At 42.2% G+C, this 27122-nt stretch overlaps 1 protein-coding gene across 4 annotated transcripts in view; it reads left to right on the top strand.

Moving 5' to 3' along the window:
• The window catches only part of ARHGEF18 (Rho/Rac guanine nucleotide exchange factor 18), a 48422-nt gene that overhangs the window by 12511 nt on the left and 8789 nt on the right, over window positions 1-27122 (top strand). For 2 of the 4 annotated variants that reach the window (XM_075037945.1, XM_075037944.1), the window contains exons 6-20: window positions 461-518; window positions 733-777; window positions 1063-1143; window positions 1573-1678; window positions 2234-2408; window positions 14433-14500; window positions 16079-16142; window positions 19237-19381; window positions 20193-20305; window positions 20471-20611; window positions 21085-21335; window positions 22070-22195; window positions 23454-23571; window positions 23958-24206; window positions 25023-25099. In XM_075037945.1, coding sequence (XP_074894046.1) covers window positions 461-518; window positions 733-777; window positions 1063-1143; window positions 1573-1678; window positions 2234-2408; window positions 14433-14500; window positions 16079-16142; window positions 19237-19381; window positions 20193-20305; window positions 20471-20611; window positions 21085-21335; window positions 22070-22195; window positions 23454-23571; window positions 23958-24206; window positions 25023-25099 — 1817 coding nt within the window. Of the gene's footprint in view, window positions 1-460; window positions 519-732; window positions 778-1062; window positions 1144-1572; window positions 1679-2233; window positions 2409-8253; window positions 8321-14432; window positions 14501-16078; window positions 16143-19236; window positions 19382-20192; window positions 20306-20470; window positions 20612-21084; window positions 21336-22069; window positions 22196-23453; window positions 23572-23957; window positions 24207-25022; window positions 25100-27122 lie in introns of those variants that run through there. The other 2 variants (XM_075037947.1, XM_075037946.1) reach the window with 2 other exon arrangements.

Raw genomic sequence — 27122 nt, 5'->3', positions numbered from 1 at the left:
GAGCTTTAGAAAAACAGAGGCACCCTAGCTCCTGTAAACTTAATTTTGGCCTTCTCTGTGCTGCTGGAATCCATTAACCTCTCCTACCTGTGCAGACTGCCCCAGAGCAAAATGTAGAAACTTGTTAAGAGCACCTGGGAAGTGGAGGGGAAGCTCGCTGTCATGGGGAGGGTCTCTGGGGTGGTGTCAGCTCCTACCCTCTGGCTGCAAGCAGGATCCTCAGAAGTTAAACTAATACAGACTGGAGAAGGGAGGGGTAACACAGAATAAGTGATGTAGCCTTCATCTCCCTCACAGAAATGCAGTGCAGTCTTTTCCTCCCTAACTGCTCCCAGCACTTCTCCCTCGCCATTACAGGCAGATATCCCAGCAAGATTAACGGGGTCCAATCGCATAGCTTGGAACATGGTGCTCTGCAAAGGCACACCAGAATCACTGCTGAGAGTGTTTTGTGTTCCAGGTGTTGAACCCCCTGCTCTGGAGATGCTGGAGAAGGACCACGTGTCCCCAGACCACGTGTAGGTATTGTCAGTCCTGGCAGTTTTGAGACAGCTGAGGTTCTTGAGTATATCTGAGCTACTGGAGGTGTAATAGCAAAGGAGATCCCACTCCATGCTGGGGCACAGCTGTGTAGTTGGTAGCAAACCAGCACCTGATGCTTTGTGGGCTGCAGAATGACTTTGCAAGGACATTTTCTAATCCCTCGCTTTTCTTTTGCCCCATCCCTGGTAGGCTAATTGTCCAGCAGGTACTTCAGGAGCTGAAACATTACCATGGGTAAGTGTGTCTGGGAGAGGGATGTGGGTGGGGAGGTCATAGGTCTGCCTAGGACCCACCTGGCAAATGACATTTGGTCCTCTGAGGTGCAAATCCCCAGGGTACCAGAATCATTCTATTCTTCCAGTGAAACTAGGGTAGAATTGCAAGAAGTAGCATTTCACATGCCTCTTCTGTAACTCTAAACATGTTCCTGCCCTGTCTCCAAAGATGAGCCTTTCCACTGACCCAAAAGTTCTGCTCTTGTGTTCTTTGCTGTGTGTCTGATGTCTTCTCCCTGCACAGGGTGAAGCAGAGAGCTTGTGTGCAAGAAGGCAGTGATTCTTCCCAGCAGAACCTCACCTGGTTTGAGTTCCTGTCTAATGAGTAAGTGAGACAGATGGTAACCCACACACTTTGTGTTCCCAGAACAGATTGACTTCGAGCCCCCACCTGCCCCCCCCCCCCCCCCCCCCCCCCCCATCTAAGCTCTACTGCTCTGCTAATACTGTGTGCAGGATACTGGTATCTGCAGTGGTTCAGCCAGGATCAGGGCCTCATTGTGCAGGGCACTGAACAAAAACACAGAGATAGCCAGAATTTGCACAAATAATTTGAAAGTTCAGTTCCTTATTTGCAAGTGTCCCATTAATAAATGACATGACTGATGCTGAGCCAGATCCTCCAGGAGATGGAAAGCTCAGAGATGGGGTCCTAAAGTAATAATGCTTTGGATGAACTTCATCAGTGATCCTCTTGAACTGTGCTTGGCCAGTTAACTTCCCCTTAGTTAAGACGTTTGTGGTCTTGTCTCAGAAATGAAGACAGTGGAAAAAGCGATAAAGCAGAGAAAGGAACGAAGGTGATGCGACGTCTGAGTTCCCTGCGGAGCCGAGTCACTGGATCCTGGCAGAAGGATAAGGTGAGGGAGAGATGCTGACTTTGCAGAAGGAATTGTTGAATACTTCAAGTAGAAAAGGGGATCTGACCCCAGGGACCAGTTAGTTGGATTGCTTTTGCATGGCTGAGGACTCTACATTGGTCAGCAGATGCACTGTGAACCCTAACATAACGCACTGGACAGAGAGATCCCTGACTTTCAGCCCACCGTGCTCCAGCGCATGTTCTGGCTGCTCTCATGCTGTCTTAGCAGGAGTTGTGCAGACCAAGAGAGGAGTGCTTTGGCTGGGTGACCGCCTGCATCACCCACTGTGGCAAGGAGAGCCTGTGGAGGCACAGATGCGTGCTGCAGTGCTGCATCCTGCCCTTCATCACACATAGACCTAGACTGGAGGGACTGGCCCAAGCCTTAGGAAGGCACTTAGGAAAAGCATTACCATGGCAAAGGTTCGGGCACAAAGGTGCCCACTGTACTTGCTGCGCACCAGCTTTCTGCATGCTTATTTTTACCAGCGGGGAAAGAAATGTTCGGGCAGCGCAAGGCCTGTAACGGAGCTGTGTTTTTCTTTCCTTCCAGGGTAAGAACAAAGAGCAGCCAAAAGAGAGAGAGAAGGAGAAAGAGACAAAGGAGCCAAAAGAGAGGTGGAAAGAGATCAATAGGCACCAGCTTGTGCCAGGGGTTTTCTCCAGTTGCACCAGCTGCTCACTGTGTGCCAAACCTCTTGTGAATAAAAGTGGTCTGCAGTGCCTGAGTGAGTATGACTGTCACTGTCTGGCTCTGACCCAGCCTGGCTGCATCCTGCTCCCCAGCCTCCCCTCCGGCCCAGGCCGGCCATTCGCCTGCTTAACTCAGCCTCATGGATTGCTTCACTTTTCTGCCTGGCTTGACTGTACCCCACCACCCTGCTTGGCTTGGCTCGGTTGTTTCTCCAAATAGTCTAAATGATCTCTAAATCCTGCTTGGCAATAGTTTATCCTCATTTTCTTTGGCCACTTGACCATTTCCTGCCCCTTTCCCCCAAGGAGGGCTCTAGGTCAAATTTTCCTTTAATAATTTTTTTTTTTTCACAATGTTCTGCTTTGCCCAAGCAAATATCCCTTCTGCCTGAGTGAAGCTGGTATTTTAGGCTGTTTTTCACAGCTGCAGTGATGTCTCAGTTTAGTATCTGCCCTATGCATGGGTACAGGGCTTTCTAGAGCATCCAAAACTTTATTAACTAACACAAAAGTCAAATGGTGCCTCCCAGGACCTGCATGGGTGAGACTGTTGCTTTTCAGATGTAAGTAGTGCACAGGAATGGCAGCTGCTCCTTTGCCAACGTGCATGGGACTCTGTTGTCCCGCTGCATTCACTGTGGCATTGCTGCATGGCTTTGGCTGATGGACAAACCCTGTCCCTCCTCTTTGAGGTACTCAGGGCACTGAAGAACATATTTAATTCGCAAGGGATTGTCTGTGGGCAGAGAAATTCTTCTAGAAATGAGAGAATTGCTCTCTTTCTCTACCCTGTATCCTCAAGCAATGCTCACTCTCCAGTAAGGGGGTCTCAGAGGCTCTTAAGGTCAGTAAAACCTTTGTGAGGCATAAAAGAACTGGCTGCCCTTGCACATGCACTGCATGAAGCATATTTTCCCTTCAGGGCAGCTGAAGGGAAATTGAAAAGGACCACAGGCCCGGCTATTAGTGAACATTTTTCAGGCGTCACAGCAAAAAGTAGGAAGCAGGGAGCTGAATGAGAGTAAGTGGTTTGTGGATATTTAGAAAGAACCCAAATATCACCAGAGAAGGCAGAGTTATGCCTTGTCATTCCTGTCTGAGGAACCTCCTAGCAGAGGCTCTGTTTGCAGTCCTGCGTTCCGCTTTACAAAAAATATCTGAACCTGAGAGGATACAGACAGCCCTTGATCCCCAGGGCACCAAGAGCTTGGAGCCATGCTCTGTATGGTCTTGGGAACGCTGAGGTCATTGCCAGTGTGAGTGATTCTTCTCTAGACAACCACTATGGAGATCTGTGATCTGGAGGGCAAGGAGTTGGACCTAGCTGTTGAAATGGGAGTATGGCTTAGCATATCGTTGTCCATCATAAATGCGCAGGGACTGGACATGAGTTATAGTAACTTTTACCTTGTTTCTCAGCCCTTCTGTGAGGAATCTGTGTTCTTGAGTCTTGCTAACATTCAGGAGAAAAACTCCAAGGTGTCTGAGGAACTGGTTTGTGTTGGGACTCTGTGACATCTCCTTTGATTTTCTGGGCTGCTCAGGGATACGCTGCCCAGGCTAATGTGGGCGGCAGGGCAGCAGAGCTCTTTGTTGCGTGTTCCCTTTGTGGTGGCTTGAACGGAGGCTGAACAATTGGTCGGGGTTCCGAGATGTTCGTTAAAATTAATGGCCTGTCTGTGGTCAGATCTGGATTGGGACTTGTTGTGTGATAGGTGTTAGCCTGAGAGTGCCTATATTTGGATTATGCTGGGCTGAAACCTTTGCGAGCTGCTTCTGGGCAGCAAAGTTGATAGTTGATATCACTAGCTCCTGTTATTGCAGCTAGGAGCAGTGCGTGGCCTCCTGACAAGTCACTGATAGGGCTCTTGAAAAGCAAGCTTCGGGGCCACTGGATAGCCAGAGTGGCAGGCCTACTTTTCAGAAGTGTGAGCTGCTCTATCGGGGCTCAGTCTGAGCTGTAGTTGCCGCCAGGATCTGAGGATATTTGGCTGCTCCTCTTGTTTCCTCATAATGAACTCACATTTCACCATCTATATGCTTCGGCCCTCGGCCAGCGCTGGGTCCATCTCATGGTCAGGTGCTGCTCTTTATGTTATCTCCATGGTATTTTTAACTGCAGCACCACCACGTGGTAGAAGACAAAACAGGCTCATAGAAAGAAAAACAAAACAGGAAAAGATGGTGGTTAAAGAAAGGGATGAGCTGAAGCCAGGGGGAGAAAGGATGGGGAAATTATTAGGAAGCCTGAGCTCTTTTCACTGTCCAGTAGACACAGAAAGTCTAGTGGCTTCCATGGCTGTGATGAAATAGAGGAGCAAGAGCTCTTCTTATTAGAGAAAGTAACAGCAGGAGGAATTCTACTTTTAATTCAGAACAAGGAATCATCATATTGCTAGAAGCACGCACATGAGCTGTGAAGAGGGTAGGCAGCCTGGGTGGCCCTGTACATGGTAACCTGTTTCCCTCTCCCACCTGATTCCTCCCATCTATCCTGACACGACATGGTAGAAAGTGTCCCAGGGAAGGAGGCTGTGGGAGTATAGATGCAGGAGAGTTTCTGCAGCTCCAGTTTTGGAATCTCTCCAATGTGATGTTAGGAGCCTGGCAGGGGATGAAAAACAAAGAGGAATGATTGCAGTCCCTGGGATCTCGACAACAGTGGCCACCCAAACTTCACTGTTACATAAACTTTGATCTGCGAGTCTCTAGGTTTATTGTTCACCTGGAAATGGAGAAAGCTCTTTTTGAGCCTTTGCTGTCAAGGGTGGAGAAGGTTCTGTGCTTAAATTAATCCTCTCTTATAAACACGCTTCCAGAGTTTATGCAACAGGAGTTAGATGAGTCCCAGGAAAGCCCTGACAGGAGGAGAGCTCTCCAAGCAGGCTGTGCCATGGAGGCGAGCCAAGGATATGCCGTGGAATACAGATGGCAGAAGGATTGCTTCCCTCCTAGCGACTTGAGCTTGAGCACTGGGGTAGAGGTGGATCTTCTACACCTTCTTTAGTTGAGAGTTACATGTCTATTACTTTACAGGAAAGACAGAGCCCTGGCCCCCATAGGGAGGTCAGATTGGCCATCCTCTTCAAAAGGAAACCTATAGCTGCAACCAAAGTGTGTGGTAGGCTTCAGACAAATTCCTCTTCTTTAAGAGAAGGTGCTCGGTTTAATGAATCTTCCTGAACAATACAGGCTGTGCTGGACACCAGACTGTCCACCTGTCCTAGGCTGACCCTTGCTGGCTGCTTCAGTACACGGGCTGATTTACAACAAATTGCTGTAACAACTAGTCTCCAGGACTTATTTAAGGCATGTTGTGAAAGAGGTTTGGAGAACCATTTCCTTTCTCACAACAGTTCTGTGGGTTAATGGAGGACGCAGGTCTCTGCAGTTTGTCAGGCAAACATCCTCTGCCCATGCTGCTTTATCTGTAAGGAAGAGAGGCCAGAATGGCTTTTGGTTTGGACTTGAAATTCACCTCTCATTTGGCACTTGTGCCTGCCTGCTTTTGCTTTTAGGATTCCCAGTGCAGCACCAATAAGCCAATACAGGAAGACAGTTTTTGGCTTATAATGAGGAGGAATTACTTGATTTTCTATCCTGAAATTTCTGCTCATAGCCCACACAGAGTCCTGAGAAATGTAAAAAGCAGCAGGAAACCTGAAACTTTGCATTTCTGGAGAGAGACAGAGCTGCCAAAAAGCTTCTATTTTAGGGGGATAAAGGAGGTTTGGCTGCTGTAACATGATGACAGTGATAAATGGACTGGGAGTCCCACTCGGAATAAATGATTACTGACAGGAGTCCAAACAAAACAGGCGAAACCAGAGCGACTGCAATAGGCTGTGGGTTAATGCGGTTATAAGCCAATGAAGCAGGATCTAAAGCAAATGTGAAAGTGGTCTGCAGCGCTGGTTTCAGAGGAAACACTGAGCTATGAGTCTGCTGACACAGAGCTGGCTCTGCTGAACTCTAGAGGTTTTAGAAAAGGAAGCTGAAGAACATACTATTCTCAGTGCTTTTCCTTTTCTGCTTTTTACTTTCTTTTCATATCTGGGCAGTATCGTCTTCATCTGGAACATCTCCAAGGTGCTGCTCCTTTCATTCCCTGATAAAACCTTAGTATCTTGTACACTTGGCCTGACAAATGCATAAGGCTGCATGACAGTAATCTACCTGCAACTCATTCAGTAAGAAATCTTTTGTTATTATAGAATTACACAGGATTAGAAAGTTGGTGCTATTCTCTTCTTTGCAATTCAAACCTTAGCTCTAAGCTACGAAGTCTTTCAGCTGGTTGCTGTGCCAGATTTTGCACTGATTTTTGTGGAGATGCCCTGAGGCCAGCCACACGAGCACAGCACGTTCTCTCCATGACAGCTGTAGTTGGGCAATCTGCAATGCTTTACTTTTATATTATAGGGAAGCACAAAGTCTAAGGATTAATCTGTCACCAAGTGACAGCCAGCTGTTTATCCCCAAATCGCTTTATTTAATGATTATTTCTCTGTAGTACTGAGAGGCCCCAATAAACGACTCGGACCTTATTGTACTAAGTCCTGTACAGAAGCAGCACAAAAGGGAACATTTCTGAAAAGCTTGCAACTATAAGATGAAGAGAAAAATAAAATCGATTAAACAGGTCACAGTGTGGAAAGCAGAGACAATATTGGTCCCATGGTAGTCTAGGATTTCAGCACATTTCCAGCCCAAATGGTGGCAGATTCTTTCAAAGCGGCGTGGGAAAGCTGTAGGGTGGATTTTGAGAGGGAACTTTGTTTTGTAATCGCGTATGTTGCATTTTTGACAGGCAACTTGGATGTGCATGATTTAAAGTATGACAAACTTGTGTTGGAGACCAGTACTGTAAATCCTCAGGATGAATCATAGATCAGGAGGTAAGGTTAGGTGATCAGCTTTTCTGAATTTTCCTCCCTGCACGGAGTACTTCAGCAGCCCAGTGCTAGCACTAGGTCAAATCTTACTGGTGTCGGGGAAAAGATGTTTTTTTCCAGCAAGCAATTTAGTTATACAAGTCAGTGCATTAACGTGCTGATAGCGAAGATAATTCCCCTTCGCTTTCGCTGTTTGTCTGCACAGGGGTCATTTGCAAAGGCCTGGGCAGGCACTCGCCTTCGCCGATAAGGAAACTGGCACCCCAACCTCCCCTCGGCAGGAGTGGCCGTAAACACGTCAACATGTTTTGAATGGCAAATCCCACCCGGCTTTTAATAACGAATTATGTTATCTAGAGTTAAGTCCCAGGCGCTGCGCAAACACATGAACTACCATGTTAAAGCTGTCACTGGGGATGCTACATCCCATCCGTTAAAGGCCTGTTTAGCCTTTGTTCCCGCCGCAGCCAGGCGCTGATGGAAGGCAGGTCCCCTGCAGATGCCCTGTGGTGCGGGATGTTTATATCCGCCGGCTGGGGCTGGGGAAGAGGCCAGAGCGGTTCTCAGGCTGGGGACAGGCAGCCTGGGATCCTCGTCAGGGAGAAACCTGGGGGCTCTCTCGACTCCGGCCGCCTCCTCCATCCTAGGAGCGGGCTGAGGACAAAGCGCGGGCTGAGAGGGGACCCGTGCCCTCCCTGAGGAAAAAGCGCGGGCTGAGAGCGGACCCGTGCCCTCCCTGAGGAGAAAGCGCGGGCTGAGGGGGACCCGTCCGCTCCCTGAGGAAAAAGCGCGGGCTGAGGGGGTCCCCGTGCCCTCCCTGAGGAGAAAACGCGGGCTGAGGGGAACCCGTCCGCTCCCTGAGAGGAAAGCGCGGGCTGAGTGGGCCCCGCGCCCTCCCTGAGGGGAACGGGACCCTCCCCTCAGCCGGGCGGTGACGCGCAGGCGCGCAGCTCCGTCTCCCTTTTTACTTCCGGGACACGGGGGCGTTTCCTGTTGCTGTGGCGGCGGCTCCCGGGACCGAGAGTGCAACCGGCGGCTCCCCGGGGAGTCCGGTAAGAGACCGGGCTGTCAGCGCGTCACGCCGGCTCCCCGAGCCTCGGCCCCCGGCTCCCCGCGATGCCACCCGCTCCCGGCCTTAGCGAGCCCTCCCGGCACTGGGAGCTCCCCCTCCCCAGGGCAGTGGGAGGCCGCGGCCCGGGGACCGGTCGTCCCCGGTCCCTGTGGCGGGACAGGGCTGCCTCCCGGGGCTTCGCAGTGCTGAGGGGGTGGCGGGGGTTCAGCGGGGAGCTGTGGAGGGAGCTTGCCCGCCGGCCGCTGCCGCTTAGCAACGTCCCGCAGCGGGGGGTTACAGAAGGCCGGCCTCCGCCGGCAGTTTGGCCAGGCCAGAGGGTTTATTTTCCTTTTCCTGACAAATCCTGCAGGGTTTATAGCCGTGCCAAGGTTGGCAGCTCAAGGCTTTACCGGGGGGGGGCAGGAGCCAGCTTGTGAAGATGCAGCCTTTACCTTTGAGGGACTAAAGAAGGAGCTGAAATGTTACCGTGTGCGTTAGGGAGGCGAGCTGGTGCAGCCTCGTGTGAAACTGGTTCACTTTATGCCACAGCTTGAGTCTGAGCATCCTGATGCTTGTGATAATGAAATCCTGCGCCTCGTCTTCTCGGTTACTTACACACGTACTGCTAGTGCTGGGGCTGCAGCCGTGAGAAAAGTCTGGGATGTATGTAAAAAGACCTTAAGTGTGTTAGGGAAAAAAAAAAAAAAAAGGTGAAAACTCCTTACCCACAATTGTGATGTCTGAACCATTTTAAATATTCCCCAGCCCTGGCATGTTAGGGAGAGGAGCAGGAGATAATATCAGATTGTAGGCTTAGCTTGTGTGTGCTGGAAAGGAAACCCCAGCAGGAGCTAGGAGTGGTGACAGATTTTGGAGCAGGTGGAGGGAAACAGGGAGTGATTCAAACAAATAACTTTCTGAATGTTTCTGGTTTTGCGTTTGGTTTTGCTACTCTAATAAATAAGCAGAATTTCTGAATACTGTTTGAAGATTTTGTGCTGTGGTTTTGTTATTGTAGTATCTCTGTGTCTAATATGCAAAACCAAGAGGAGAAATGGCTGCTTCTCAGTTCCTTCTCACTCCCCTCTCTTAAGAGTAAGTTTTGTAGGTGCCTTTTTTATTTGGCACTTCTTTTTTTTAAAATTTATGAAGTTGTAAGGCAATAGTTTCCCTTTGGTATGGTAAAAAAAATAAAGCCATGAAATATGGCTCTCAAACAGGAGCCATCAGACATTGTGTGTTGTAGTTCCACCTAATGTTTACCTATGAAATATTTTGAATACCTTTTACAATTGTCATAGTTGCTGCTTCAGTTCTGTAGCGTTCCTGTAGAATGGGGGAAGGGTTCCGTGTGAGACAATTGAAATGTTACTCATATTTCTTTTAGGATAATATGCTAATTTTACTTTGCATTGTTTAAAAAACAGAAACATCAGGGTTTTATTTGTTCAGTTTGGGTTTCTGTCCTTAAAGAAAACCCCAAGGCCACCAGAACTTGCAGTGTTGGGAATGACACCCCTCCCCCCCCGCCATCCGTGTATCTGATATTTTGAACAATAAAATCAGATACAGTGAGAAAGTAATTATAGGTTCATTTTGGAGACAAAGAGGAATGCTTTAACAGGGAAGCTGAAACTTGATAATTTAGTGTTGTTGCTCTATCGCATGGACAGTCTCTATTTCTGAAGTATCACATCACCCTGCACCCTTCCAGTTTTTAGTTTCTGCCTCTGCCTAATTAGGCAAGTTAGCAAAACAAGTAAACACCGCTCACCAAAGCCACTAGGACAAAGTTAAATCTGCTCTGAGTTTCTGAAGATACCTGACCTGGATTTACTGAATACAGAAACTTCTTCATGTTCTACTGAAACTCCTCCTCTTTCCTAAGGAGATTTATGACAAAGTCACTCTGCTTTTTCTGGAATGCTGTAGTTGTTTGAAATGTTTCTCAGCTGTTGTGTATCTCTATGTATAAATTCAGATTTTATATTCTGTATTAATCATTCATATGCAAGTTGTTACCTTTGTCAGTTCAAGAGAGAGGAATTACCTTGTATGGTGTAAGGTTGAGGAAAGAGGGAAGAGATTCTCTTTGATCCCTGAAGCATCGGACATTTGAGTATAGAAAAATGATTAATTTCTCGAGAAAACTATTTTGTCCATGGCTTGCTTCTGCTGTTTGGATTTAATAGGTGGTGAATATATCCTTAGCATTAAAATAGTGCTTGAGCTCCTTGTATCATTAGAATCACTGTTAAAAGGTGTCCCTGCCTGAACTTAGCTGTTTTAAAGGGGTTTTTTTATCTGTCATTTTAAAAACACTAAAAAAAACTATATGTGTGAGGGGAAAAAAAAAATTCAGTAGTTCTATTTTAGATTAATCACAGCATATCTGTCTGTTAGTTGTAGTTGTTTGCAAATGGCCTTTTAAGAGTTATTTTATTGGGCAGTGCCATTCCAGACCAAAGGTCAGGGTCATAATCCTCGTAATATCTGGTGAGTCATAGATTTGTCCTGGAATCCAATTCTGGAAGACATTTATAGGACATTGCCAGTGTCTGATCCACTGGAAGATATTCCAGCTGGGGGAGAAAATGTATTCGCCTGCCCTTTTTCAGCTAGGTTCATTGCCCTCTTGCATACTGTGAATCAGTGTTATGCTTTTGGGCATTGTAATGTGTCGTCCAATAAAATGCTCTTAAGTTGTAAATTGGTTTCTGTGAGCCTTTGGGAAAGCATCTCATTAATAAGGGAAGGGTTTTTTTATTATACCAGATACTAATTTAATTACCTTCAGTTGTGAACAGGATCTTCTATGATGTTTGTGAGCCTCTTGGTCTTAAATATTTCTTTGCTGGATGAGACCCCTGTTTCAGTTAAGTCTATCAATGAGCAATAGGTCATTGCAGGCACTGGCCCATGCAAAACACTTCAGAGGCAGTGACAGTCAACCCCTGTAGTAAGCAGATGCAGGATAATGTGATGCTCCCAAAATTCTGTCTTAGTTCCAAAACTGTTGATTTAAGCCCAGAAACAACCATAGTGGGTTTGCTTAGTTTCCATGCTATGTGTGGTATCGATTGCTGTTGTACCTTTAGCTCTAGTAGTGCTGGTCCTGTTCCCACCCAGTCAAGGTAACCCAAATCCTTGGACCTTCTAGGTCAGTTTAACTGGTGTTCTCAGCACTAGCCAGAGCTACGGCCCTTCTCATTAGTCTGTGTTGAAATTAAATCCTTTCGAAGATATGTTTTTCCCTGCTAAATAAATCTTCTTGCAGTTCAAGTGATTGAGAGAGGAGAAGATGTGGAAGAGGAAGGGAAGAGCATGGGTGGCAGTCCTCTGAGATTTTAGTTCTGTCTTTCTCAGGAATACCTTCTGTGCCTCTCCAATTTGAGAATAGTTTGCCAACACAACTGTCTATTTCATTTTTGCACCTTCCCAAATTCTTGATCTGAGTAAGACCAAATGCTACCACTTAGAGATTGTACATGCAAAAATATTTTTCTTCGTCAGTTTTGAGTTTACCAGTGCTCCTTTTCTTTGGATGGCCTTCTGTGTTTTCTAAGGTTAGATGCCTATTATTTCTGTACACCTATAACAACCCTTCATATGTATCTCTGCTCTTATATATCAGTCTCAATGTGTGCAGGTTCCTGTCACTTCTTCACTGTCCTCTTTCCCTCATTCTTCTCTTCACTGTTTTCTTGACCCCTGCAGTTCTCTATTAGGCTGTCCAGAAGAATAAAGAATGCAAAGACATCTTACATGCAGAAAAAGGAAATCAAATTCACTAGTATTTGAATGCTTGTTCTCATCCTTAAGTGGAGTGTGGTTGGTTCAGCACTGTCTGCAAAAGTGTGTTGAATAGGAAAAGCTGGAGCCTGTTTTATAAATGAAGTATGCTTATAAAACAGTCTGATTCCTCTGTCAGTTTTCAAAATTCTCTTCTCTTACATGGGAAAAAATAATGCCACTTGAAAATCATTAAGTTAATTGTGTTTCAAATAGACTCTTGGAGACTCAGGTCCTTGGATTCAACTGCAGTTTTCTGAGGCTTTTCTGTAGCATTTTCCTGTTTTCTAGTATGTTCTCTCCTGTTGTGTAAAGAATCTTTCAGCAGCATAGGAAACTAATACACAGCACTATTAGATGTGTCAGCTGATTGAGTGAAAAATACCTCCCAAGAGTGATATAAGCTGTTATCTTTAACAAAGCAAGTGCATGATTTTAAAATTGAAATACAATTTTAAGTTGATATCCCTTTTACAGTTAGCTTAACAAAGTACACAAGCTTTTGAAGTAGAATTGGTCCTACTAATCATTAATAGGAGAAGAATTATCAAATGTAATCACTGAAGATATGTAAACGTCAGGGAATATGAAAGTCTAGTTAAAGCTTGATAAAGTGTTTATAGATGACTATATTACACAATTCTAGATGAATGAAGGGAACTTCAAGAGAAGAGGTGATGTTGCCGGGCCAGGTGGGAGGACAATGGCTGTAGAATGCTTCCTTCCATCGCTGTGCCTGTTCTGCCCTGAAGGGAACCTGTCTGTAAGCTAGACTCGAATCCAGCCCAGCTTGACCTCATGGAGATTTTTTTCTATTTCCTTTTGTCCTGCAGTTTGCTCCTTTGTCTCAGGAGGAAAGAGGTTTCCGTTGTCAACTAGTTGGTTGTTGTTGTGGCGTGTCTTTTAACAAGCTGTTCATTTTCTGGTGATAGGTGGAGGCCTTATCAATGCTGAAATAGCTAGTATATTTGTTATTCTCTACATAGTTTTAGCTAGTGAATAATTTTGATAGGTTTTTATCATACATTTGCAGAGGCATGTGCATTTAAAATTAGATATAGGGCCTTTTGTTGCACAGGGTGTGGTATTGTTAGAAATATCACAACTAAGAGAGAAGCTACAGGAGGTGATTGTTTTTGTGGAAATTTTTTGTGTGCAGGCACTCAAAGTGCAGTATTCTGCTCTTATTTCCGACATTTGTGGAAGTTGCATAACATGTAAGCATCTGTCGGACTGTGCACTCTGTCTTTCTCTCAGTCTTGTTTTTATATCTATCTTTATTTACTTGTGTTTAAGGCCAAGTAAGCATTTTGCTTCTGTTCTTAGAGGTGTACTGTCATTATGGAAAACAGAAGTGAGCATTTCTCTATGTAAGCCAGGAGCCTTAAAGCAGATCACCAGTCTTGGCGCCAGGCGTGGGTGATAGTTCTGTTTGGATGAAGAGACCTTAAATAGTTTTTTTCTCTGTGCTTTAAACATAAACAGGATTTTCTCTAGCAAATACGGTGTTCATCTTCCCAGTTTTGTTCTATTTCTCTTTTAACAGGCATGCCCGAAATATATGGGAAGAAACCAATCATGGTTTCCTTTACTGTCTGAGTTGCTGGTGTCCCGCTTCTGCTGAAGGATCTTATTTTATAGATGGGCAGAAAGACTGCAGAAAATATTTGACACTACCAGTTGTCATCCTGTTTTCTCAAGCAGCAGTTATTATAAGGAAAAAAAGAGATTGGATTTTACTATACTATTAATGGGTTTATGCCTTTTGGGTGAGCGAGGGCTGCTTTAGTTCCTTTATCTGGAAACAGTTCTTCTGTGAAGCTAGAAAAGTGGTAATGCTCTGATGGTGGTAATACTCTGGTGAATCAGTGGTGTGTTTTGAACTTTACTGTACTTACTTCAGCTCCTGCTAATACTCCGTGCAGAAAGGCAGCTATTCCTACGGAGCCAAATAAATTGCTGCTCTCTTGAATGTTATCAAATTTGAATTGAGACACATGGAAATAACCTTTGCAAATATGAGGAAAGCAGTGCCCTGGTTGAGTGGAAATTAAGCAGAGTACTGTTAGTGCATTCGGTAGTGTCTCTTTGTGCTTGCATGAGTGAATTGCATCATCAATGATTCTGAGTCTTATTGAAGAAGCTTGAGTATTTGGTGTAAAATGAAGAACAGAACATGCACAACAAGGATGCTCGCTGAAACACCTGAGCTTACTCTGCATCTCTTACAAAATTAAGATCTTTTTATGTATCACTCTTCCTTTTCCCTAGATGGGAATGACAGGAATAATTTAAGACTTTTTTGTGTGTGTGTGTTTCAGATTGTGCAGTGAATGTCCATAAGAACTGCAAGAGTTTACTGGCTGAATGCAGCAGCATCAGACCCAAGGTGGGTTTTAAATATTGTTCTTGTTTTATAATAACAGTGCTTGGCATAGTAAGCTTGATTTAGTGCTAGTGTTTTAATTTACATCAGTACAGGATCTTGCCATACATCTTCAAGACATCGAATAGTTATTAACTTGTCATTATAGTAATTTATGACAATGTATGTAGGGAAAATAAAGTTGAAACATTTTATTGCTGTACTGAAAATTACTTGCCATTGCTTGTGTCTGTCAGAACTGTGACTAACCCTTATAAGGATGCTGAAACCCATCACATTCTTGGGGAACATAATTGAATTATATGGTACCTCTGAATTTTATGCCACTCTATTTTAATAGGTTGTGCCATCTCAAAGCAAGACAGAAGAGTGTGAGGGGTGGAGGGGAATTTGGTTAAAACAGTTGTGTATAAGCTGAGCAATGCACAATAAGTGATTTCATTTTTGAACTGTGATGAACTTGATCTATTGCTAATCTTTTCATTTTTTATCTGTGTCACTGTGCTGCCTGTGATTGCATGTAAGGTCACAGGTTGGTTTCAGATAGCTGTCTATCTGTTGGGGTTTTTTATTCTGGTATTGGTTTTGAAAACCATTTCCTCCTCCTTATAACTAATTATACTTGAGGGAGTTTTAGTTTGTTTTAACCTGCAAGTGTTGATGATTTCAGAGACTGATAGCAGATTAGGGAGTACTATGAGGGGGAAAAGAGAGAGCAGAACAGCTCAAACCTGGCCAATTAGAGGTTAGAGGAAGTGCTTTCAGCCATTGGTGATTTAGAATGTAACTCTTTTGAGGGTAGAAATGTTCTTGTGGGGGTTTTGATATATACTTTTAAACTTCTCAAGGCATTGTGCGTTTTCCTTTTAAACTGAAAAACTCACTTGCTCTGATGCTTTCATTTCCATTCTTTACCATCTCCCACACCATCATGGTTGAATCAGCCCTGACAAACCACTCCTGAAGAGAGCAAAGAGGGAGTGGTAGCACAAAATGATACGAGGAACGAAGTCAGAAATGAGATCCTCAAGAGTGAAGCAAGACTCCCCAAAAGCCATTTGTTACTGACTGTATTACTTATTTAATTTCTTTGCAGCTTCGATAAATTGTATCTCAATGAATTGTAATATCCTAGTGTTGTAAGAACAAGAAAGCTGTACAGATTACCAAAGATGCGATTTTAAATGGGCAGTCTAAATTTTTGTTGAAACTGGCTGGATTAGTTTAGTTAGTATTGCTGTAAACTAAACAGCAACAAAGTGTAGGTGGAGACTGTCTACATAAAGGGTTTGCTTTCATTTAATAAATTATTTATTATCATAGCTTTAATTCAGCTGTAACTTAATTTTTGGTTCTATTTCAGTCTGATTTTATACTTTATGGGATTTTTATACAATATGTTAATGTCTATATGCCATTCTTCTGAAATGTGGAAAAAATCAAAACTGTTACTGTGTCAAATCTTTTATACTTTCCGTATACAGCTTCACTTACAGTTAGTGCTATATGATAGGAAAAATATGATTCACTTTGGACTGAGTTTGGTCTGTATGTGTAAGAATATTGTATTTTTTCCTACAGCAGAAAGATTTGCAGCACAGACCTTCTGGATCTCCACAAAGTTCGCCCCAGTGCATTTCCCCAGGTTTGTACTAAAGAATGATTTCTGTGCTCAAGGCTTATCTGTTCGATTGTATTTTTTCTTTAATATGTTTTAAAGGCTATACACAGCGTGTTATTGAAGTATAGAAAAGGTCTCTTTTAATAAGATGGCTTCATTTTTTTTTCTATTGGGAATGGCTTAGAGGCTCCTAGCAATCTCCTGTGTGTTTTTATCTTTTTATCTTTTTATTTTTCTTTATACCTTCTTGCTGTGTAACCTCAAAATATCATGGTGAAAAGGGATCAATAAGCTAGTTTTTCATTGATTGTCTATTCTCTGGCCTCTGAAAAGACTAGAACTGTGAACTTTGTTTTACATCAGATTTTCATAATTGTCTATTTAAAACTTGCCTGCAGCTAGTGGTTGCTAGAAATCTCTAAGACAAGCTAGCACTAATGGTCTGAACATAAATCTTTGTTGAGATGAAGTGGGAAAAGGGATCTGGGAGAAAAAAACAAGAGGAAAGAACAGCTCTGTTGCAGCAGAGGCTTTGAAATAGCTTTTTGCTACTGCAAAAGACATCACAGCCACAGGTGTATAATTTAAATGGCATTTTAATTTGTAGATGTTAGGAAGTCTGCATTAAGAGAACAGGCTTCTTAGTGCTCAGGTGGTTGACCGTAACTGGAGCAGAATTATTTTCTGCCTTGCAGTTGGTCCATTTGTTTGCTTTGATGACTGTAAGAAACATAGTTGATATGAATGTCTGAGTATTACTATGTGTGTTTCATATGTTTTTGTTAGGTATCATTTGCCTTGCATTGCAAGGTGTACTTCTATATGGAATGATTCTTACCAAGAGGTAGTGCAAAAGGAATAATTGTTATAAGAAGATAAGTGGCTGTTTGCATTACTGAGAATGGTTTTGTGCATTTAGGGGAAAGTGCAGAGGCTAAAATAGGAAACAATAAGGAATAATGAAAATAGGAAAAGTTGGCCGTAGGGCTTGTCGTTGAAACAGCTCTGTGGTATACAGTCTGGTCTGGTGTGATAGGTTAACAGTGATCGATACGGGTTCTCAGCAGTGTGCAGACAGTGCTAATTGAACTCAGAAAATGGCTTTTTGTTGGTGCAGACTCTGCTAGGCAGCCAGTACTTATTTTCCATAGTCAAAAGCAGAAGCTAGAAGTTAAAGGAACAGCTAATGGCATGGGCATCATATGTCTTCACCCACAGTAAAACACTGCGGACTGCAGTGCCCAATAAAAAAAGGCCAAAGGTATTGTATCAATGTAAAAGAGAAATACATTTTAAGAAAGGTATAAACTGTGTTGTTTGTGTTCTCCCTATCCCTCTCCCCATGTTTTGCCTCTGGAGATTTTTAGATTTGGCCTACCATTGTGAAACAGAACTTGTTCTTGGCTTGTGGAGCACAGAAAGAGAACCTGATGGCTAATGATTTCAATACTTCCCCAAAAGGAAATGGGAGGACATTTATTATTAAGCTTTTCTTTAAGAAATCCGCCTTTACAAATCTTGCTAATATTTACTTAGTCTCCTCTTTCGGGACAGTGGGCTTGGAGCTCATCACTTGGAGATGATGGAAGAGGACTCAGTTTACCCAGTTTGTTGTAGATTGAGAATGTGCTATGTGTGTAACCAGGAGATTGCAAACCCAAACAGATTTTGGGAAAGGTATTTCCAGCAGTAAGAGATGTGGTGATATAATTTCTATTAACTGTCATTGATGAAACCTTTGCTGCAGCCCTAATACAATTCTAGTCAACTGTTTCAAGGAAGGTGAAATGAGAGACAGGCAGAAGTAGAGTATGGGATATCAAGAAATGTGGAAAAACCTGTTTCATAAGAAAAAACATGAATACCTTTATTTAGCTGTGTTTCGTTGAGCAAGGCAGAAGTAGAGGGAGAGGTAATTGTTAGTGGAGGTACACCGAGGAGTGCAGACTAAGAAAGGGGAATTTTGGGGGATGGGTAGACACCAGTGTTTTTACAAGAAAAATTGTAAATTGGCGATGCATAAACCTTGGTGGGGAACTGGAGACCCTCTTGAACTGCTACAACAGCATGGTCCTGAAGCAGCCTCCCAGACACAGTACTGGAAGAGGAGTTTGGTCTGGGTGTAAGACAAAGGTTGCTTGTGATGGCAGAGTCCTGGGTTCAAGGGTCCATGAGATTTCTTCTGCCCTGATGTCCTTAAAAGCACTTTGAAAAAAGGGCAGCTGCAGCCCTTGTCAGTGATAAGTTTTAAAGATTGTCTGGCTGATTCTTCATCTTTGACTTCCCTGAAGTTCCTTTTGTAAAAGGATGTATTTTGTCTCCTGTTCCTTATCATTCGTTACAGACATTAGTGCTAAATAATTGTATCAATTTTTTATAAGTCTATTACAGGCTTCCATGTATTGTGTAATAGTGATTAAAGTTTTAAATATCTTTCCAGTTCACAGTCTGTCTAGATTTAAAAAGCATTAAAAAGCTGTGGTATTAAAATTAAATTTAGCTCTGGTATCTATTATGTTCAGTGTGTGTGCATGCAGATATAAATCACTGTGTAGCAATAAGCATTGCAAAGAACTTGTGCTTTTTATGTGATCTCAGATTTTTCTTGTTTGCCATGAAATGTTCTGTGCCCTTATACGGTAGGGTGTGAATAATTGTGTGTAGGTTCTGGTGTTTTACTAAAGGAGAAGATACTTTGCAATTTCCACACTAAATGGGCACAGTAGGGACCAATTTCCTGCACTTCAGACCTGCTGATTTAGCCAATACAGTAAGTTAAGTGGCAGCTTTACATTTCTAGAAGGATCACAGGTAGTATAAAAACAGTGCATCTCTGGGGCCACTTTACTGTGCCAAGTCTGAGGGCAGCCAGTAGTGAGCATGGGGAATACAAATTCAAAAAGCAGCGGCAGAAGCAATACAATTCCAGCTCATCCTGAGCTGTCTTTTTGTGGTTCCTTTTCAAGAAAATGGAATGAGAATGTTTTTTTGGACAATGAGCTCTTGACATCCAAGATCCTGTCTGTTCTCCGTCCGCATTCAGAGAGAGGTTTGAGAGCAGGCGATCTGCAGTGTACGCCTCATTTTCTGAGTACCAATTCAATTTTTGCCTCTCTAGCTGCTTCTTTGAAGGAGCAGCCCCGAAGTCTTCTCCTGGGACCGGATGGCACCCCAGTACTATCACGGAATCTCGGTATGACTATCGCCCAAAGAGGAAATTCTCAGTCTTCACTGAATACTGCTGGAGCTGTTAATAAATTTGGGTAAGTAAACTGCTTTTCTTCTAATTCACTAGCTTCTGCTGCACCCCCCAAGCCCCCCAGTGTGGAAAGAAAAATGATTGCAGAGCTGAAGCAAGAACTCACATTGGTTTTCAAGCTCAAAAGAGATTTATTGAGCTTTTAACGCTGAAATTAATTTCCCTGAACAGTAAGCTTTTTTGTTTGTTTTTTTTAAATCACCTTGTCTTTAGTCCCTTTGTACTATGTCATGAAGGATAGCATATAAAATAGGGCAGTATTTGAGTATCTCTGTCTAGATTATGGTTTTCATGGGTATATTTGTCTTCAGACTTGTTGAAATGCAGTAATCTCTTCTGAGTTCAGTTATTCTAGGTTGTGCTAATTCTGACTATTGTAGAAGACAGCAGTGTTTTAAATTGTAGGATACCGTGATTAAAATAGTAGACAAATTCAAAGCTATCTGCTGTTTTAAAGTAGTTGTTTACTTTTTATGTGCCACAGTTATGCTCCCTTCTCAGTGAAAGTGCCCTTTGTACTCTGAACTGGCTATGGCTTGTCACCAGGTGATGTCTTTTTAAAATGTCATACCAGAAGTTGCATACTTACTCATGCTGCTCTAATTAAAACTGTAATATTTCAGTGATGGAGTTGCTAAATTGATCTGACTGTTTAAAGTTGAAGTGCCATGATACCTTTTAGATATTTATTTTAAGTTAATTGCACTATAGTTAACGAAAGATGCTTGTTAAAGTAGTTGGACTTTTTTTTTTTTTTTTGTCAAGCAACTTAAAAAAAAATGTTAATGTTCTGTTTTGGTCCTTTGGCCATTTAGACTAATTTCAGGAGACATGGATGAAGGGGATTCAGGCTTTATAAAATTTAAGCAGACTTCAGATGACGTTGTCTCGCTTGCACCTTCAACAGCAGACTCCATTTTTCTGGAAGGTATGGAATTTCTGTGCTTTTCAGGATTTTTGTGTAATTTCTTACACGGTCTTAAAGCAGCGCTGAGATGTTTTTACTCTTGTTGTTGTTGTTAATGATGGTAATGAGGGAATATGGTGGGAAAAAATTTAATAATAATTGAATTTAAATGTGCTTTTGGTCTAGATGCGTATTCTGTATCACTCCGAAGTGAAATAGAAACAGATGCTCATGAGTTTGAGGCGGAGTCTTGGAGTGTTGCAGTGGAACAGTCTTATGCAAAAAGGCAGAAGAAAGACGTTATAAAAAGGCAAGATGTCATTTATGGTAAGTAAGTCTTTGTTATTCTTAAAACTTTTTCTATTTCATAGTGCCATTGTTGTGAAACAAAGCAGTAATCATTTTTATTGGCTCCAATTTTGACTTGTGCTTGAAACCTAAAATTGAGTGAAGATTTTCAAGTCTGTTACCTGTCTTAGTGTGTATAAGTCCTCCTATTAATGATTTTAAGCAACCCATATTTCTCAGTATGCCTGTGTAAGCAGCAAAGACCAGCTATACAATTAGGTAATAGCTCAACTGCAACTGGGAGATGTCATTAAATAAGTAGGGTCAGTCACTGTTTGGTTGGGAGATTAACAGGGCAAATTTATGAGCTTCACATCAGTCATGCAAAGATTGTGGTGAAGAAGAAGGTGGTGCAAAAGATGGTGGCTGTCAGAGCCTGCTATTTTATATCTCCCTAGTCACTGCAGAGCATATAAGTGACTTTTAATTTTTTTTTATTTCCCCTTGCCCAGAACTAATGCAGACTGAAATGCACCATGTTAGGACACTGAAAATAATGCTGAAGGTATACTCCAAAGCCATGAGAGAGGAACTGCAGTTCCCAAATGCAGTCATCAACAAGCTCTTCCCCTGTGTGGATGAGCTGCTGGAGATGCATGGGCAATTTCTGCTCCAGTTAAAGGAGCGACGAAAGGAATCCTTGGAAGAAGGCAGTGACCGAAATTATATAATCCAGAACATTGGAGACCTCTTGGTAAAACAGGTATGAATCAAAATCTACCAATGTTGTTGGTACTATTAAATTTCTAAAGAGCTAACTGTAGGGTTAAAGTTATGTTATGTAAAGATTGATTTAATACTGGGTTTAAGATTATCTTCCCAGTGTAATGTGTGAGCATGACTCCCAGGAACATACCTGGTCACAAATAATATGAAACGTTCATTAAATGTTCTTTGTGTGTGTGTGTATGCATGTTGTGGGACATGCGAATGCAAATGGTTTGGTTCTATTTTTCCTCTGTTGCAGAAGTAAAGTAACATATTTCTGGTGCCCATCCCAAACATGGCTCTCCTTCATTTAATGCCAAGCTTCTTGGTTCTGACCTTTTAAAAATGCAGTAAAGATCCTTTGAACTCACTACAGCTTTAGCACCCATTCTGGTATGGAGTGGATGCAACAATTTCTTTCATATATCATGACCATTTTTTGCCCTTTGCTTTTTACAGTCCTCAGTCTTTTTAAGTGCAGAGGCCCAGAAATCCTTTTAAAAATTCTCATGATGACAACTGTCATTTAATATTTGGTTATCTTATGGTATTCCAAGTTCTCAGATGTCACACCTTGTAAATCTCTCATTTCTGGTACAGAAGAAATTGAAATATTGAAGAAATGTCTCAGAAATCAGTTACCATAAAACAGTGTTAAACATGGGTCTTGCAGTGGAGGTAGGTTTGCTCTTAATGATTCATGTCTTTCATTCTTATTTTTCAAATTAGTTTTCAGGTGAAAATGGGGAGAGAATGAAAGAAAAATACGGTGTGTTTTGTTGTGGACACAATGAAGCTGTTAGTCACTATAAAGACCTGCTCCAAAGCAATAAGAAGTTCCAAAACTTAATAAAGGTAAGCGATAACCAGAAGTCTCCCATTCTTACTCTGCAAAATATACTTGACCAGTTTAGGTTTTATATTGTACTTGAAAATCTCTTAAATTTGAATGAGCAGGATTAGAGGCATAGTCTCGCTATTTGATGGGTTGTTAGCTTCTTGTGTTTTAGATCTTTTGAGCTGTTTGGACACAAAGCCACAATGAGCAGGTGTTAAATTTGAGGCAGGCTTTTGAGAGCACATAGGACTGGGGAACAGAGTATTTGTTCTATTGATGGCTCTATCACTGACTGCCCTGTTGTGTGGCCATCTTTGTAAATTGGCTTGATAATAAATTACATCAGTGAGAAATGCTGTTGATGAACTACTATAGAAAAAGCAGGTACTCTTAGTCAAGTTTTGCCTACTACCTCATCTTGCCAAAACCAGAAGGTTGGCTCCAGGGTGGTTTGTTTATCTGCTGTACACTGGAATGTGCAGTTAAGAGGAAGGGCTGAAGAGACATGGCCAAAGTGGAAGCCTGTAACCTGAATCTCAGGTGGCGTTGCACAGTCCTAAGTATTCTCATTTTCCAGTCATCAGTAAGTGATACTGTGTGAACTTTCCAACATAGCTCTATACTTACAGCTTTTCTTAACTAGGTGTCTTTAAAAGTGAGAACCCTTTACTTTCAAGGAACTAAATAAGTGACCAGAGTTTTAAAATATACAGCCTAAGTCCTTGTAAAGAAAGATCTCAGTACTGTATTCTGCTGTCAGGATTGTTCTGTACCTGCAGTCAGACTAACTAGTGGGATTCTGATGCTTTACAGTCTTCCCTTTCTAAACAAAAATGTGTTTCTGTAGATCAGCCTACTCGTGAATATACAATGGTAAAATAAACACTGATTTTATTCATTATTGACCTAATTTGGCTGTTAGGTTATTGGGTCTGTTTTAAAAAGATAGTATTTTCTATGTATTTAAGGACTGATCTTATTATAAAAGGCAATCACTTAGCAAATAGGCAGTCAGACAGTTCAGATTTGGAACTTTGCTTGGCTCCAGATTTAGTTAACAGTAGTTGAAAATAATACCTAAAATATTTTCCAGTAATAAAAGCAATTTTTATAGTGTTATCAGGAGTTTTGCTTTAGTAAGAGTGCAGCTAATTATGTGGTGCTATGCCTAATTGTACAAAAATGTTTTGAGGCAGAAAATGTGCAGATGGAGAGGCGAGGGAGTTATAAGAGCAATATATACAATGGGTGTGATGAGCCTGTCTTGTTTTCTAGAAAATCGGCAACTGTTCCATTGTGAGGAGACTTGGTGTTCAGGAGTGTATTCTTCTAGTTACACAACGCATCACCAAATATCCAGTCTTGGTGGAACGTATTATTCAGAATACAGAAGGTGGGTTGTTTAATCTTTCCTAGAAGCCTCACAGTTGCCTGCTGATCCTTTTTCTCCCATGTTTTGTATGTTCTTTCCTCAGACAAGGAGGGATAGGCTGGTACTACTTCTCACTTCTTTGTTAGCTGAAGATGCTGTTCCAGCTGCAGATCCAGATCAGTCTCACCTCATCAGAGGGTCAAGAGCAGCATTCAGTTTCAAGTCTGAAACCACAAAACCGTAGTAAAGCTTGTCAGTTCATTGGAGTTTAGAGTTTTTAAACTTAAGCTCTTAGGAAATACTGTTAGATATTCAGTATGGAACCTTCATGTTAAAATATGTTTGGGTGGCTCATATCTTGCATTCCAGAGTTGAAAATGTAACTGACTGCTACTCTTTTCTCTTAGCTGGAACTAGAGATTATGAAGACCTGACCCAGGCCCTTAGTTTAATTAAGGACACAATCACTCATGTAGATGCCATGGTAAATGAGTGTGAGAAGGGGCAGCGCCTTAAAGAGATTATGCATAAAATGGAGCTAAAATCATCTGGGAAATGCAAGAATGGGCTTTTCTTCCGGAAGGATGACATGGGACAGAGGCGGCTTCTACTGGATGGGATGCTGTACTGGAAAGCTGCATCAGGGCGACTCAAAGGTAAAGGACCAGAAAGGGGAAAAGTACAACTAGGGAACAAGATTTTTTTATTTTTTTATTTAATTTTTTTTTAGTAACTGTTTATTACTGATCGATTGAGTATAAAATAAGATGACAATAACCTGCTTGTTTAATAGGATATTGAAAGAAATAGCACTTGTTCTATTCTTGTCTTGTCCAATAAGCATCTCTATAATGGTCCATGGTAAGTTCCTTATGGTGTTTGCTTATTATCTGTCTGATCTGCTTTCCAATTCAAGTGGGAGGTCTTTAGATAGATGACAAAGCTTTGAGTCATACTGACTTAGTCTCCTGTGGAAAGGCATTATCTTGTGCGAGCTCTGCTTCACACTTTGAAAAATTGTCGTGCCAACCCCATGACACCTTCATTCTGCATAATGTCTCTTTTGCCAGAAAATCAAAACAGTGTCCATCAGCGAATATTTTAACAGCTTCATTGCTCAAGTGTTCAAGGAGAAGCTTCAATGGCACATAAAATGCAGCCAAGAGTAGGTGGTACTGTGAATGGCTGCAGTTCCAGAAGAATCTGCTGTTGAGGCAGACCTGTTCCCTCATGAGCGTTCGAGTCGCTGTTTTTCAAGCTTTAAATAGGCTCTATTTGTATTGTGGTGGTTCTGCACGACTACAAGCTGTCTGTGGACAGCCCAAGCGGAAGGCATTAGCCCACCCAATATTGCAAATGTTCATGTGCTATTCCCTGACCCACCGGAAATTTAAGTCAAGTGATTTTTTTTTTTGTCTGGACAGTCTTCCTGCTTTAAAATCCTCTTTTTTTTTTCTCTGTTGTTACTGTAGATATTCTGGCAGTCCTGTTAACTGATGTACTGTTGCTCTTACAAGAAAAGGACCAAAAATACACGTTCGCATCAGTGGTAGGTATTGTTCTCCTTATTTAATAGATTCGTTTAGAGTATTTATGAAAGTGACAGTAACTACAGAAGAGATACAGTTAGAGATGTTACACACTTGTTATGGTAGGTTCAGATGGAAAATTAAGTTAGTAAACCAGCCAGCTATTACAGAACCACTTCTTCTGAAGTAGTTCTGGTACTTGTTGAATCCCTCCCTCTGTCCCTTAGCGCAAAATAGCGGTCCCTTGCATCAACCAGTTCTAGCTGCCAAATGTCCTGTGGCTTTCTGATGCCCTGAGCACGTTCTGAGGTTCACTGCTTCTCCTTTCTTGTGCTGTGACTTTTCCTTTCACTAAACTTTGTTAGGCTCCTATTTTATACAAGTCATATATGTTAAATGTGCTAGAACCATGCTTTGAAAGGCACTTGCAAGTAAGGTCTGCTTCTGTGTGTTAATGTGAAGGGGAAGAATCTTCCATTTTGGTTAAGGACATGGTAACCAGGGTCATGGTAGCCTAAGATTTACTGGGGGCAGAGAACTTTCCTGAAGTAAATGTAATAAGCACTAAATGCAAATGTAATTACTGCAGCACACTAGAACACTCAGTGGATTTGCTTGCTTTTCTAGGGCATTTCTACAGGTGTCCTCGGAGCAGTTAATGGTGTACATTTTGTCCTGATCTAGTTCAGTTATGGCTGTAAGAGAACCAGTAACAGAGAAACTATTTTATGTAATTGTTTTCTTGGGTGTATTTTTCTCAAGACATTAACATTAGAGCTGAATGCTAATGGCAAAAGCTATTTCGATGACCTCAGGTCTGTAAAAGCAACTGCTTTTCAAATTACCCTTCTTCTAATGCACAGAGTGGGGATACTTTCACAAATCAGGATGGCTGGAAGTTGTTTCCTCTTGAACAGCATTAGGTGAATCTTTGAACAATAGTTCATTTTATGACATTGACTCTGATAGACTAATTCTGCCCTGTTTTGCAAAACACATCTGAGCTATGAGCAGAAGAGCAAGTTCATAGAGGGGAAAAACATACATGTACAGTGTCTTTACTGTTGTGGCAGTTTTCCATATGACTGCCGTTGCTTTGTGATAAGTGTGAGTAGCTTACATCAAGGCTAAAGCATTGTTCCCAAGAAGTAAGAGCATGCATACATGCTCTTAGTTAGTATGGCTGCTCCACTGGCAAGGTCATGCCCTTGTTTATATGTCCCCTAGTAACTTTTCTTTTCTGTGAGCATATATTATACAGTTGCTTATGACAGTCCCCAAAAGCTGATCTCTGCTACGTGGTGGATTCCCGCCCCCCACCCAGTAACAGGCTCTACAGTTATAGAGTGATCAATTTTTTGCATCTTTGTATGTATACAGTTCCTTTGAAATTTAGATATCACTTCTCCATAGATAAATCAAGCCAGAGGAGCAAATGGATCTGCTCAGTGATTCTGTTTTTCCAGTGACCTCTCTTCATGGCTTGAATTGCAGTACAGCCGCTCAGAGAAGCTGGCAAAACGTAGTGTTCCTGAAGTCTGTTTCACAGTTCTGTTTTATCATCACTTTAGAATATGTTGTGAAGGTTCAGCAGTTAAAGAGCTGTTTTCTTCTAGGGAGGATCTTTCCAGGCTACATATTTTGGACCTATGCTATATGAAACGTAGATAGGTTTTCAGTAACTAATATCCCTCCTGTAAATTTGTTTTCATTGCAAAGACTGACAGCTAATCCAGTTAATCCTTAGTTATACAATATACTATCTGTCACCTTGTTTTATTATTCACAGGGCCTGATGGCACGCTGTAACACCTCTGTGTTATGTTTTTATTTCTTTTGTAGCTAACTTGCCAACTTGGAACTTCTAACGCTTCTCCTCTTTCACTTCACATGTGTCGTTAAGGTTTTTGTTTTCTTTTTCAAATTTTGTTTTTGTGTCTTTTTGAGCAAAATTTTTGAGCCTGTTCTTGACTTCTGGGACCCAGGGGGAGTCCTCAGGTGTATAAGTTGATACACGCTTTAACATTCAGTCAGTACCAAGAC

Source organism: Buteo buteo, chromosome 10, assembly GCF_964188355.1.
Source record: "Buteo buteo chromosome 10, bButBut1.hap1.1, whole genome shotgun sequence".
Classification (NCBI taxonomy): domain Eukaryota; kingdom Metazoa; phylum Chordata; class Aves; order Accipitriformes; family Accipitridae; genus Buteo; species Buteo buteo.
This window is presented reverse-complemented; position numbering and strand designations above follow the sequence as displayed.